This window comes from Phascolarctos cinereus, unplaced genomic scaffold (genome assembly GCF_003287225.1).
Source record: "Phascolarctos cinereus isolate Bilbo 61053 unplaced genomic scaffold, phaCin_HiC Scaffold_4;HRSCAF=312, whole genome shotgun sequence".
NCBI lineage: Eukaryota > Metazoa > Chordata > Mammalia > Diprotodontia > Phascolarctidae > Phascolarctos > Phascolarctos cinereus.
Window position 1 is genome coordinate 221,704,415 of NW_027555847.1, and position 15,846 is coordinate 221,720,260.

At 37.1% G+C, this 15,846-nt stretch overlaps 1 protein-coding gene across 1 annotated transcript in view; it reads right to left on the bottom strand.

The window, feature by feature from the left end:
* Positions 1-1,306: 1,306 nt before the first annotated feature.
* GNA12 (G protein subunit alpha 12) overlaps positions 1,307-15,846 on the bottom strand; it is a 132,470-nt gene continuing 117,930 nt past the window's right edge. Inside the window, exons 3-4 of the mRNA XM_020975230.2 lie at positions 11,028-11,078; positions 1,307-10,132 (exon numbers count right to left, since the gene is read on the bottom strand). Of these exons, the coding sequence (XP_020830889.1) occupies positions 9,563-10,132; positions 11,028-11,078 (621 nt within the window). The 3' untranslated portion in view covers positions 1,307-9,562. The remainder of the gene's footprint in view (positions 10,133-11,027; positions 11,079-15,846) is intronic.

Here is a 15,846-nt window from a genome sequence, read left to right on the forward strand (position 1 = left end):
AGTTTTAGGGCCAAATACTTGGTATTTTCATGCTCCATATTCTGTCCATCCTTTTGTTGAATGGGAGTGGCAGGATGACAAACACAGTATCTTACCCTGGTTTAGAGAAAGGAGCCCAGAAAAGAAGCTACAGAACTAGAAAGTGACCAGAATTTGGAGGCAAATGGACAATAAGTGTAGGGATGATATATGTCCAACTGCAAGATAAGACCCAAGATGCATAAAACAAACCTGATTTATGTGTCTTTTCATAGAGCAACTAAGAAAGGCAAGAGGAAAAAACAGACCCCATTTGCCTAACCTGCTGGGGTCTAGTTGAAAGGAAAATGTAGGAAAGGAAAGGAGAATCTTTTTACTTAACATCCTATTGCTCTGCCAGCTGAAATGCTACCTATCCTTGAAGATTTAGCTATGGGTTCCATTCCTTTAACATAAAAATTGCTGTCTATTGAGTCTTGGGTTTTTAATAAATTATCTTAGATCAATGGATGAGTATAATGTACATGTCTTAGAGGCTTGTTCATACTTTATCTAAACCCATGTATCATAACTGAAATTTACGAAACACTTTGAAATTTGCTAAGCTCCTTACATATGGGATCTCATCTGTGTCTATGTAGATAATAGACAAAGTAAAAGCAGAAAAACGACCATGTTGCCTAGGCTCTATGCCTGACAACAGGATTTTGCAAATCACAGCAGCAAGATATTTCTGCTCAGCAGAAATGGCAAGGAAGGTCAAGAGATCTGAGGCCAGAGTAGAATGAAAGGAGAAAACAAATATGGTGTAGACAAATGGAAAAGAATCGAGATCCAGGTCAAAGTTACTCATGTCCAGTTCCTAGTAGCCCCACCTTGTTACTTTATTTGAAAACTGTCTGTGAACATGATTATACCTAACCTGTAAATTCATGGGAGGTAGTACTTTAAAAGAGAGAAAATACATATACCCCAAGGCCTAGAAGACAGTTGCTTGTGGAAAGGCACTCAGTTAAAACCTATTCCTAGCAAGGATTTTACATAAGGAGTCACAATTCAAGGCCACCTGTCAAAAAGGTGACTTTTTAGCACAAAAGCAGGTGGTCACTGAGTCGGTTTCCCATGTCTGAGTACAGCTCAGGGCAGTCACTAGTGTCTTGCACTTTATAATTTTATTTTTATTTATGCATTTATGCCTTTGTTTTACAGAAGTCATTTCTAAATACAACCTTCCTTCTCTCCACTTCCTACTCAGTGAACTTTTCATTGTGACAGAAAAAAAAGTCATGCATTTTTTAAAAAAAAAAGCATACTGCAGACATACAGGTAATGTAAGGCAAGTTTTAATAGACTTATAAAAATCATATATACAAAACACATTAACTAATCCACCATAGCTATAAAATACACTTTTTACACTTCACAATATATATTTTAATCTAGTACACAGTATTTATTCATAAATTGAGACTTTATCACAGCAAAGTTGGCCACCTACTGTGGATGCTGTCTTGGTGCTACATAGACACTTCAAAAATAAGAAGTCAGCTATGGTGTGTTCACGTTATGCATCTCTTGGTATTCTTGTTTAGTATGTAAAACCCTTATTTTAAAAATGTTTTCCCCTTGTGAATACTTAAGTGTTAAGGCTTAACTGTCATCTTTTAACTCGCCCCTTTTTGCAAGAATATCGTGCAGTGCTCAGAGCAGTGTGCGCAGTTGCATAGGAAATGCTACAAAACCAAAGCACTGATTGATAGGGTGAGTTAAGGACAGAGTGGCAATGAACAGAAGATGGAGCATATTAACACTGAATTTCCTGGCGAGAGTTGTGTGTCAACACTGAACAGCATGCCAGTCAATTTTATTTGGTTTGAATGGTGTTAAGAGAAAAAGCACATTATGCAAGTGTGTAAAGAATTCACATAATAGTTCAAAGTGTCATTATTAACAATTCTAATGTTCAACAGATCCGACAGAGAGCAAGTTAAGAGTTTTCGTTTACCCGTGAAGACTTGTTAGCAACCATTGCAATCTACCAGGCAAAATGAAAACTGGGCATACACACTAGGGCAATGCACATTTATCTTGGTAAGTTCAAGGATTCTCCAGGCTGGGTGTGAATACTGCAGTCATGATGTATGATGGAACCTGTGATAATCTATCAAACACGTACTGAAATAATAGATGTATGCTTCTGTCAATCCATCTGCAAGGCAGTTTGGCAAATGTACAGCCAAACGCATATAAAACTGGGGCTAAATTTTAATAACAGTTTAATTTTCAGCCTTGTAAGTCTGGTTCACCTTGAAAACTGAAATTCACAGTCTCTAGTATGATCAAGTTTTCTTTGCTCATTATTCCCTTTTTTAAAAAAAAAGTACAAAAATTGCTTTGTGGCAAAGATCTTGTTTGTCATCACAAAGCTGTGTAGGAGAATTTTAAATGGCCCAGTTTATTAGGGGATGTTTTATGATAAAAATGTTCAAAGGAACATTTTCAGCAATTCTAATACATAGCAACTATCCAGCTGCTGAACTTTTCAGTGAAAGGTACAGACTAACTCTGAGAAAAAATTCTGCTGAAATTTTAGGGAGCAGCCTTTAGGAGAGGTCAGAAAATGGATCCTCCCTGTTGGATTCTTTGGCCTTTCCCCAGCAAGCCTGTTCTCAGAGGTATATGTGCCTCTTCCTTTCTGACTGGGGTTATTCTGAAGTCAACTAGAAGTAAACCCTGGACTCCCGCCAAGACTGAGATTGTAGTAATTATTTATACAGTCTACTCAAAAAGCTCCATACCTCTTAACTACTTGGCATCAAATACATACTGAACATCTTGTATATTCAGAGATGAACTTTTCTTGTGACTTCCAAGTCAGTCAATATTACCCAGTGAAAATTTTCTCTCTCTCTCACCTACCTTAAGAAACACTGTCCAAAATGACCCAAGCAGACAAAAGCTGGGGCCATTTGGAGCAGACAGGACTTCTGAGAATCCTCAAGAAAATATAGCTCTGGGAGTTTCCACAGGAAAACATCTACCTTGACTCTGAACTGCTGGGATTCCGTCTGCTTGGGTGAAACACGTCAGCTTTTTAATTATTAAAATAAAGTGAATTCAGTGCTAATAAAAAGGCGCCACAGTAACAGCATTGGGAACAGCAGCCCTTTATTTTCAGAGAACAGCACCAGGCCAGGAAAAAGGCAGGCTTCCCCTCAAATCACCAACTCAACAACTTTTCTGCAGGGATCGGTTTGGTTCTTTGGTCCACTGGCCTCTTTGCTGCAATAATAACAAATGAGGCTCAGGATTATTTTTTAAAGCAATCGACTGCTAAAGTATTGAGTTGCTTTGATTTCATTTAGAAATCCTAATTAAATGATAGACCAAAGTGAAAACTTAGGGCAGCTCACTTGGGTTAACCAAAAAAGGGCAATGAATGGGAAAAAAACCAACTATCTTTCAAAGAACCAAATACCCTTTCCAGCTAGCTCAGGGGATGTAACTGGATTTTCTGGTTTGACAAGGCCTGGAATTCGACTAAATTTGAGTAATCAAGGTTAAATTTCCACATTACATTCCTGCAGATTTCATTATGAATGAAGACTATAGGGTTTCTTTTAAAATGAAAATCTCAGACATTTCAAGGTAGCTTTGTTTAACACCTATGGAATCTTTCTGAGAAGTAAACGGTTTAAATAGTTAAGATGAAATCTTAGGGTCACTGTCAAACTTCCGCTCATCTTTCCAAAGTCTGGCGACCTACTGTATATTCTGTATTTTTCCAGGAACATCGTGGCCTACCACTGACCCCATGCCCTCTAAAGTCCTTAGTGATAATAAAATGAAACAAGAAGCCCTGCCAAAGCAAGAGAAATTTGTCTGGCTTATGAGGACCTGTGTCCTGCTCTTATTCATTTAAGGAAGCCCTATGAACCACCAAACCAAGTCAGGTTCTGGTACACCAGGAATAGTTCTAGAGACTATGAGTTTGTTACAGGCTATTTCTTGGCTTTTTCTTCCCCCTATTGCTTGGTGGAGTTATGTTATTTGTCCAGGAAACTTCATATCTAAATGTTTAGAAAAGGGAAGCTACATCAGTTCCTCTAAGTGCCTGGTTCAGAAGCAATATAAAAACAGAGGCTACTTTTCATACATTGGGCATTTCATAACCAACAAGTACTCTGGACCAGGTCTCTCTTTCCTCTGGCAGGTTTCAAGTGTTAATTAATAGTGCTAGTCTATACATGCTATCTATTCTAGAGAACCACTCTTGAGTTTGAGGTATCCTATTACCATTCAATCAAAAGAAAGGGGATTGGAGAATACTGTAGGTTTAAAGAGTAATTATGCTTTTTTCGGAAGGTGAAGCGGGGTGGAGATTGGAACTAACTATGATTTCATTGGCAGAGGGAATTCCAGGTAAGAAAATTCCCTCTACCAACATAGATTGGCAACTGCTCTGCAATTTCTCTGAGCTGCCCAGGGCAGTAAGAGGTTAAGTGACTTGCCCAGGGTTACACAGCTGGGATGTGGTAGAGGCAGGGCTTGAGCCTTCTTGACTCCAAGGCTAGATCTATATTGATGCTCTCAATTATGCCTTAAGGTACAGAACATTTCTACCTGCAGGCATGTATTGTATTTTATAAACTGAATTAGGTATTTTAAAAGAATGTACAAAACACAAAGTAGTAATCCAATTTCTAAGAAGCTAGCTAGGGGAAAATTAATTAGTAAAATAATGATAAATATTGAAACTAGTCCCTCACTACCTTATTAAACCCTGTCTTCAGATGTTGAGGCTGTTATTGTTTTCATGTCTGGCTGGTGCCACTGTAGATGCTGTGACACTTAAAATTCAAATAGAAATTCTTCTTTTGACCCACAACATACATTTAAGTTTCAACTTTCTTCAAACTTGGTCATATAAAACATTAACAATACAATGAATCTTTAGCATCATCAGCTTTCCAAGTTTCTTTTCAACTGGCAGCTTTACCTTCAAGGCCCAAAACACACCACCACTGAATACATGCAGTCTGAGACATTATTTTTAAAAACTAGTCTTCAATTCATTTTGTACAAATTATCCTCTTCGGAGTGACCTTTATACAGGTATTCAGCCCTCCAAGCTTTGGACCTCAGTGCATCCCTTTAAATAAAGGTTTAATGATTTTATTTTAAAGGTGACAAGTACTCTCACAGCAAACATGAGAATCACATATTTAATGCTAATGAGAACAGGTCAAACCATGTCCACCTCTGTCTTATATATCTCCATTAGAAGCAAACCTTTTCAATTCCAAAGCATCATTTAGAATGGGGTGGCTAAGCATATCCTGTGTAATTTATTGACTTCACACTAAAGGAGCTAAAAGACTTCTCCAACATCTGGAAGAAAACTGTGCTTATTATCACTCTCTTCACCTACTCAAATCACCAATAAAACTTGGAATTAAGAACTACCCTTTCCTATGCCACTGGGAAACCCACTTGAGGCAAGCTATTGGCCAAAAGTCATTATGGAATAGGATTTATCAATGATTATTACCCTGTCTAATGAAAGGGCTATTCTGACCATGTTAAGGATCTCTTTGGTCTTTTGCTGGGATGGTTTCCATATCCAATATGTTGTAGGTACACGTGAATACACACTGTTACCTTGCCCACTGCTATGGATAAAAGCTAAAGAGTACTATATAATCTTGTCTAAAATGTACTATATAACTTGTTTACAATTATTTAAAAGGATGAGGATTGAAATATTTTCCACAGTAAACTGTTTTGTAGTGTTGCCAGGAAAATTCATGGAAAACAAATGATGCTAAAAGTTCTGATTATAGTCACCTTCCTGTGGTTGGCTTACTGATTTTTTGGGCTGTGACATCCCCAGGAAGGTGCAACAGGTTTTGCACAGAAAGATTCCCCATTGCTTCCTGCTAATATTTTCTGGGATTTATTATCCAAGCTGTGATCACTGGGTATTTATCCTTGGGGGTAAGTTTTGGAATGTGGTAGCATTCCTCAAAATCCCATTTGCTATGAATACAAGATGCTTTTGCATTTCCCAACGCTGTGGCTCTCAGGTTTTACTAGGTACATGGAAAGACTAACAGTTTGTCACTTAAGGACAGTCCCTAACAAACCAAAGTAAGGTAATAGGTATCTGCTCTGAGCTTTTTAGCTCTAAGAGTCAGGTTGGTGGTGATTTTTTTGCATTATTTTTTGTAAGCACTTTTGGTTGAGTGAAACCCAATACTAAAGAAAACAAAAAAAAAATTAAGGATCAAATTTTAAATAAACACTCATTCAGAGTCTGAAGATGATTAAGGCAATGTGCCAGGTCTCTCAATCTGTCTTTCTTACCTAACAGTAACATACTACAAAGGGGTAAGACATGGCCAAGTCACTCACAACTATCAAAATGTGAACAGGTGCCATAATTTAACAATACTAAAAGTATTAGAGAGGGTATATTTTCAGAAACTCCCTCTCCCCCATTCAGTCATAAATAAAATCAATAATTCAAGATTGCATTTAAATTTGTAGTTAATATAATTTGACAGTTTCTTTTTTGTCAAAGGGTTTGTTTTAAAAGCTATATGCCCAAGTTCTAGAGAGTATTAAAAACCACAAAGCTAAGGATTCAAGATCTGCAAAACCCATTTTTTATAAACAGAAGAGTTAAAAAGTATGCTCTTTTAATCACAGCTATAAGTCCTCATGTGTAAGAGAGCAAGCATAGTTGTGAGAAATAGTGTGTATTCTTTTATCATTATACCCAGGTACTTTTTACCCTACTACTTCCCCAACATATTAATGAAAAACAGAACACAAGCATCAAGAATAATCACTGCAAATAAAGGCATGAAATTTACAAAAGGTAATAGCTCAAAAGCTTCCTTTTAGAGATAAAATCCACTGCAAATCTGAATGCAGCAATTTATAATGAGCGGAAATGTTTCAAATTGCCACTAACTTCTCCCCCTCAAAAAGCAGGGAATTCTAAGTTACGTAATCTTGGAATCATATAATTTAGAGACCACCTAAGAAAGTAAGGCTCAGAGTGGCTAAGAGATTTGCTTAAGGCCAGTCAGCTAGTTGGTAGAATAGACAATACTAAAACCCAAGTCACTTAACCTTTTTTTCACTCTCCTGTGTATTGTAGAACAATGCATCATTTACAACGTTCTTATTACTTATATGCTTAAGAGTAGGTTAGTAAACATTTTTGGTTGTTTAAAAATATTTCATACTCATTTGCAATGCTGCTTTAGATCCTGACAGTTAATTAAACAATCAAGTGGAAAGATCTTTTCAGAAATGTATTTCGCATGACTTCATCAGCTGTTGGGAATACTCTGCTTTACCCATCATGAAAGCAGCTATAGCACAGATTGAACATCAAAATTGTTGCAGAATATTCCTAAACTATCTGACTACTTTGCATTTCTTCTTTGCTTTTGAACCTGACAAAATTTGTGAGATAAATATAAAGTTGGTCCAGGTAAATTAATAATTTTGCAATCATACAATTATTAAATAATGGAAATGTGATCTTAAATCCCATTCTACACAGCACTATTAGGAGCATTAAAAAACTTAACAAGACTGATCCCTAGTCTATGAAGACCCACAGGATTAAGAGGAGCCTCCAGAATAAGTTTTTTTTTTTTGCATCACAGTAATAAACCAACCCAGCAAACCTTAACATAAGCTCTTGCATACCACAAAGGAAGAGAATTTCGTGTTTTCTCCTAATTAAAAGAATTATAACTTAGTACTAATTAAAAGCACATTAGAATTTTTTTCTTTTGGATCAATATCACAAGATAACTGGCCAAAAATGAAAATGAAATTTATCTGGCATGCTGAATAAACCTGGATGGAGTTTCAAATGGGACACAAAAATCAAAGATCCTGTTCACTCAGTTTATGTGAGCCCTCAAGAAGGTAGATATATATATGTTTACACACACACACACACACAAGCATATGTATATGTGCATATATGTGTATACACATATATACATACAGAAACTATGGTACCAGTTGCACAGTAAATTTTTTGATGTTGGAAAACTAACTGAATACACCAGATACATCTTTTAAGTAAAGTAATGCATAGTAGTGAGTGAATCAGGCTTGAAATACATATATTTCAAAAACAGTGAAAGGCACCTAGCAGGTAACTAAATGAGTTTAACCAGTTCACACCACTTTTACAGCGTTCTGCAGTTTGATCTAGATAGCTAGATCTGACACTCTTTGCCTGTCGTGTACATGCACTAATACAGAACAGAACTCTTGTACAAGAGTTAGATTTAAAGGAGTGGCTGAAATGGGCCCTAGTGTCCAAAGGCATAAGTGCAGCTGTGAAACTCGGATTTCTCCAGGGAGTTTTGGGGCTTCCTGTAAGGTCAGCTGTTAGCAACTTATCAAACAGCTGCTGCATTAACAAAAGCTTTGCCAGCTACAGGAGCTTCTATAAGAAGGATGCTGAACTGCTGTTTTGAGAAGAAAGAAGTTCTCCAAGTGTTGCCAACCAAGGTGTCAGAAGAAGGCAAAACCCCCCAAAAAGTAGACAGAAGCTAAAACAGCACGAGAGAGAGAGAGAGAGAGAGTGTGTGTGTGTGTGTGTGTGTGTGTTGGTAGCAAAACATTCCCTGTCAAAGTGTGCTTTGGCACCACAAATCCATTACATGTTGAGTTACTGGTAGTTCAACTGTTTATGAGGCAAGAAAAACTGTACACATTTTTGTAGGGCAAAAATTAAACTCAGTCCATGTCACCTAGGGCCCGAGATTTTTTATTTTAAAACATTTGTTTTACAAGCCCAGAGAAATGAGTTCTTATGCATGGCAATTTGGCTTAATTTGCAACTCCTAGGTTCTTATCTTTTGGAAAATTGGCATGTGAGTCTTAAAAGGCAACTATACATTTACCATGGGAAGTGGCATTTAGATTCCTAGCCAAATGCAGTGTGTGGAATAGAAGTGGAGAGTGTCAGTTTAGGTTCATGTGCTTTGAGCTAACAGTATCAGTTGGAATTTTTTTTTTAATACAACTACTATCTGAGCAAAATTTTCAGGTTAGCTGTTCACTGATTACCTGAAAGCTAGAGATAAAGCAATCCATATGGCTACTGAGTTTGTTCTCGAAAAAAAAAAAAGCCTTCTTTCAGATTATTTTCTTTAAAAGCATAAAAAAAAAGTAAATTAATGTTTTTCCAAAAAAAGAAGGCTATGTTCCTCAGTATGCCAAACCAGGATTTTATAGCAAAGCGACCACTTGGTTTTTCAGTAGTTTTACTAGTCCCCATAATTCAGTAGCTAACATCAAAATTTCCAAGTCCTTCTGCCTAGAGCTCATATGTTTGGACTGGCTAGTTTTACAGCATTCCTGAGCTGGCTAAATAATGGCATGGATCTTAGAAACATACACCAGGGCCATACAGATAACACACACACACACACACACACACCCCACACCCACACACCCACACACACACACCCACACCCCCCATCTGACCAATAGCCCTTGAGTCCATTTAAGGATGACAAAAGCAAGGGGACTTTCTCCTTCACTGCAACATAATATCCTTCAAATTCTCTTGCAGGATTGTGTCCTTCACAGCATGAAACACAAAGCGGATGTTTTCAGTGTCTATGGCAGTGGTGAAATGGTGAAAGAGTGGCTTACTTCGGTTCCGCCTTTTTCTGTCAAAACATTGAACTAAGTAGCACTGAACATCCTCCAGCCTATGAGGGTCACCCTTAAAGTCTGAGAAGTGCTTCTTAATGCTGACAGTCTTCACCTTCTCCACTAGGAGGTCCATTTTATTGAGGAAGAGAATGATGGAAACGTTGAAAAAGAGCTTGTTGTTGACGATGGTCTCAAAGATGTTCATTGATTCGACCAGCCGATTGGTGCGCCTGTCCTCCATGAGGACCTGGTCATATTCACTGGAGGAGACCATGAATAGGATTGAGGTGATTCCATCAAAACACTGGAACCACTTCTGACGTTGAGACCGCTGCCCACCCACATCAACCATCTTGAAAGGTATTTTTTTAATAATGAAGTCATGTTCCACAATTCCTTTCGTGGCTTTTCTGGCCAGCAGAATATCTTGTTTACTAGGAAAATAATTCTGTAGAATAAAAGATTTGGAATGGAGGTAGAAAAAGAAGAGGGATCGGGGGAGGAGGGATATGGAGAAAGAAAGGAATGTGGGAAAAGAAGGATGAGAGGAAGGGAAAGAAAGATTATAATTTAAAAGAAGCTGAACAAACATACAATATTAAATGCCATAAAATACAAATTTACTATAATGCATGGAATTAAATGGTTCATTAAAAATAGAGGCTCAGTTTGAGGAAGAGTCATGTCACTACTCACTAAGTCAAAAGGCTTGTTTATTTCTTTGCCTTTGAGAAAAATGTTCCATTTGTTTTTGAGCCGTAGTCATCTTTTTATATTTCAAAAGTCCAGGAGTATTTTCCTGTCAAGAAATGCTTTACAAATAGCATTTGTTAATTAAAAATCTATTTGAAGCTTTCAATATATTTAGTATGCTGTCCCTGGAAAGACCACATAATCAGCATCAGCACATCCAAACAAATGTAATTAACCTTTCCTGTTCTGAGCAAAGGAATTCTAAGAGAAAAAGTTATTTTTCCTCTTTTATTTCTTTATTTATCAGTAACTAAAGTTTTGTAGTATCTAAGAAGCTGAGAATTTCCTCTCTTTGAGTAAGGAAATTCTTACTGCTGGAATCTCATTTCCCCTTCCAGTCTAACACAAAATACAGATACAAAGATGTAAAAAGTTATGGTATTCCTGTTGATAAAATGAATAATGCAAAGCATTCTGTAAACCATAATGACCTATGTAAATACTGACTATTATAACATCACATGACAAAAACAGCCCATATTTAACACTTAACATTTTTTTTTTACTTAAAAGAGGTCTCAGACAAAAAGTCTTGTAATTCTGTTTCACAAATTTTCCTCTAATTTTTAGCTGCAGGGGTCTTTGCTCACCAACTGGCCAATCCGGTCCAAGTTATCCAGGAAATACTTCACAGATTCACCCTGTCAAAGAAGGAAAAAGATCTGTGACTCAATCTTGCTGCCATAAAGCAAACAGAGGAATTTATCAAACTATTTTTTTTTCATTTTACTTCATTGCAAAAGCAAAGTTAAAAAGAATTCAAAAACAGACACCAATATACAGATGCTCTAGTGATGTTTGGGCTGGGAATGAATCAGATGAGCTGTGGGCTGTAATACAAAACAGCTCTGCTGTGCTTAATTAAAAACAAATAGTTCTAGCAAAACCACTACAGTTTTCATAGTCAATTTAACTACTAAATTGCTGACCCTGCATTTCCTGTAATGTCTCTTCTGAATCCCCAATCAGTGAATACAGAAGGTACATGGAATCAGAAAGTTATTATTAATAGTAGTAATAATAGTTTGATGACTGTTTTTACACCACAGTCACTTCCCCTTAGACGTCCCCTACATACCCCTAACTCCAACCTTTTAACCAAGGTCAAACCCTCTATCTTAAAACATTTACAAAAAACGAACAGGTGAGGTAACTATTTCTGATGGTATGGAGCACACTGCACAACCATAGTTCCCCTATCCCCTCTCTAGTGAAGAGAAAGAAGCATGTTTTATCCTAAATTCTCTGGAACCAAGATTAGTCACTGCACCCAGAATTAATTTACCTCTTAGTGTTTTAATTTACACAATTTTAGTCATTGTTTATATATTGCCCTGATTCTGCTCACTTCATTCTGAAACAGTTCATGTAAGTCTTCCCACATTTCTCTGAATTTATCATATGTTGTTTTTTTATAGCACCATCGTGCTCCATTATATTCATATACCTCAATGTGTTGAGTTATGTCACAACTTTATGTCTCCCAGTTTTTAGCTACCACAAAAAATACTGTTGTGAATGTGTGTGTGTATCTATCTATCTATCCATCCATCTATCTTTTTTCTTCCCATCTTTGACCTATTTGGGGCACATGCCCAACAGTGGCACTGTTGGGTCCAAGGGTATGTACAATTTAGCAGTTTTCCTCATATAACTTCAAGGCTTTCTATAATCCTTGAACAAACCCAAAGCTCCAATGGTGCATTTAATGTGTCTGTCCTCCCACAGTCACTTTGAGGGATGTTGGGCAATACCTCAGAGTTAGTAAGTTTCTCTTGCTATTAATGAGTTGGAACAATTATCATATAATTACTGACAGTGTGGGATCTTTGTGAAAATTATTTATTCATACCCATTCACACTTTTATATTGGGAAATAGTCTTTTATTTTATATATTTACATTTACAGCCCATTTAGTTTGGTACCTATGAATACATTCTCTCTCTCCATTTCAAAAATGACATGACTTTTTATATTTAGGTCATATTCATCTGGAAATAATGTAGGGGAAAAGGAAGAATTTGGGGGCATTGCATTATCGTATCTCAATAACAATCAAAACTCTCTGGTCCTGACTAAAGAATAAAAAAGCATATCAGTGGAACCAACCAGATAAACAAAGCTCAGAGGCAACTGAGTATGGCAGTTTTGTGACTGATAAACCCAAGGATAGAAATTACTGAGGGAAGAGGCTCTCTGACAAAAAGGAAAGGAGTTTAGCAGAAATGGTTTAGATCAAAGCATCTTACATTATATCCCATAATCAGAATGTTTTTTAAGCAACATGGTAATATTCCTCTTCCTAAAAAGACTTTGATTAGAATGAGTTTCCTTCAAAGACGAAATCACTGCCAAAGTTAGCTCCATGGACACATATCCCTTGGTTTCTTCTAAAAGCTGGCTGTACTCACAGTAATGCCAAGCGACAACATAATGGTGAGGACAGAAATCATATTAGAGGGAACTAACGGGGAAAGAAGTGATAGGTAAATGGAGGCAGGAAATGTTGGCTAACTGTTCAAGAATCAGACAAACATTACTTTCAAACTGAAAGGGACCTTAAAGGTTATATGGCCCAATCTCTTAATTCCATAAGAGAAGAAATTAATGCCTAGGTCAGCTGAGGTACATGGAGTGAGATCCCAGGATCTGAGAGCCAGAAGGGGTCTTCGAGGCCGTCTAGTCCAACACATACCTGCCCATTTCATTCTGAGATAGCTCTAACTTGCTAATAAGATTTAATTTACAGGAATTTCACGACTTCCACCAACTGTTGGCTACTTGTGTCTCCTCTGTGATCAAGCAGAGAAATTCTAATCCCCAGCTAACTTGGCAAAAGTGACACGGCTAGTTCAGCAGCAGACTTATCAAAACCAGAATTAACATAGTCTTTGTTTAAGATTTTAATGGAAGTGACCACTGTGGTGAAATTAACTTTCTTAATCAGAAATAATCTATCAAAGAGTAGGAGGAAGTTGCATTAATTTTGCATCTGTGTTATATTACACTTCCACTGAATACCATATGCCCCACAGCCTATGGAGTGGAGATGACCGGAAATTGTTTGACACAATTCTATTCCACCAAGTATTATGGAGGCATTAGAGAGACAGGAAAAGGGTAGTTGGAATGTACTAAGTTGCAAGGACTGGGAGGAGAGCAATTGTGGAGGAATAGAGAATAGCTTGTAAAGGAATGTATCAAAGTTTTAAAAACAAATGTTAAAAACTGTTTTTCCATGTAACTGTGGAAAAATAAAATACTAAAAATTCAAAAAATAAAAAAAAAGTTCTTGCTTTGCACATCCTGCCTCCTCCCACGTTCAACACAGGAAACAGCTGTGCAAGTGTTAAAGTTGTTGGGATGGATAACAAATTTACCTGATTTATTACTTACACCTTCCCCTGAAATCCCTTCCTCTTTTACCTCCTATTGAACTATATCATAACAAGTTACAGTTTTAAGGCCTTGAAAAGTAAGTTTAACGAAAGCTTCCTAAAAGTATTAAGCTTTCCTCCATCCACTTTTCCTATAAATCTCTGAAGTTAATTACAGTAACTAAAATTTAGTTCCCCACAGAGCTTGTCATATTACAAGAGATTTAAGAACTGTGTACATTCCAGATATCCCTTTACTTTTTTTAAAAAAACATTTTATTTTCCCCCCAATTACACGTAAAAACAATTTTTGACATTCCAAATTTGAGTTCCAAATTCTATCCCTTCCTCCCTCCCCCTCCTTAGATAGTAAGCACTCTGATATAGGTTATACATGTGTAATCATGTAAAATATTTCTGTATGAGTCATTTTGTGGAGGGAAAAAACTTCAAAGAAAGAAAGAAAAAAGGAAAAGAGGAAGGAAAGAAAGAAAGAGACTATCAGTATGCTTCAGTCTGTATTTAGATTCCATCAGTTCTTTTCTGGAGGCAGGAGCTTTTTTCATGATTGTCTTGGATCACTGTATTGCTGAGCATCTACGTCATTCACAATTCATCGTATAATACTGCTGTTACCGTGTACAGCGGTTCTGTTCACTTCACTCTGTATCAGTTCATGTAAGTCTTTCCAGGTTTTTCTGAAATTATCCTGCTCTTGATTTTTTTTTAAAATCTTTTTTTGGGGAGGCTTGGCAAGGGGGGTGACTTGCCCATGGTCAAACAGCTAGTGTCAAGTGTCTGAGGCCACATTGGAACTCAGGTCTTCCTGACTCCAGGGCTGGTGCTCTATCCACTGTGCCACCTAGCTGCCCCCAAAACTTTTTTTTATTTTTATTTTTTTAGGCAGTTGGGGTTAAGTGACTTGCCCACGGTCACACAGCTAGTAAGTGTCAAGTGTTTGGTCTGAGGCCACATTTGAACTCAGCTCCTCCTGACTTCAGGGCCAGTGCTCTACCCACTGCGCCACCTAGCTGCCCCCTATCCCTTTACTTCTGAGAGATAAATAAACTAAGTAGAAGAAGGCTGTACAATGTAGCAACTCACAAGCCATTTCACTCCTGTCCTCTTCTATTAATATGAAGAAAGACAGGAAGAAGCTGGCTTCTGTAAGAACTATTAAATCCCTCTTCCAAACAGCAAGACCACCAGTGACTTAGGTTGTACAGGCTGTGCTATTTTTATGAAATAATAGCTGTATAGAATAATTGGAAAATATTAACATCACCACTGTGAGAAAACATTATCTCTATTTTGTTGAGGAAAACCTGGGAACAAATGATTTACTCAAAGATACAGGAGCGAGGTTGCTGAAGTCAAGAAATGGTCTTTAAAAAAGTGTCCAACCTGGAAGAATCTTAAAATATCCCCAAATATCAAGATGAATCTTCTTTCCTTAGTTTTCTTTGTCCACTGGAACTGTGCATTTAACCCAGCAGTATTTTGATTTGTGATATTTTTTCATTCTGTGTGGTTGGTGGCATCAACTCATTACAGGAAGGACCACATACTTAAAGAAGAAAGGCCTCTAGTTTCATGTCAATTCAGTCTCAACCTCAACTCTACAGATAACTCATCAGGTCCTACACTAAAACTCCATCATTTAATCTGCACAGAGAATATGGTATGATAAGGGTCTCTAACACAGGGAAGCTGTAAGGGTATGAATTATTTAGATTCAAATTTGAGATTAATCTATAATGGCAGACAAATTCAGATACTTTATTATTCTCCTGGACTGAATCAGAATACAACATATTAGAGTCTGAATGATCATTGGACTTGGCATTCTGCCCACAGGATGATTATCTATGACAGACTAACACTTCCCATATAGCACCAGCTGATCAGAGTGACCAGTGTTAAAATTCGATCATACTTTTAAAATAAAAGGAGTGTTGCAAAAACTCAAACACTACAAGATGCATGCTTGTAGCTGATCTGTGTTGTTGGTGTTGAAATAACAACTTAGTA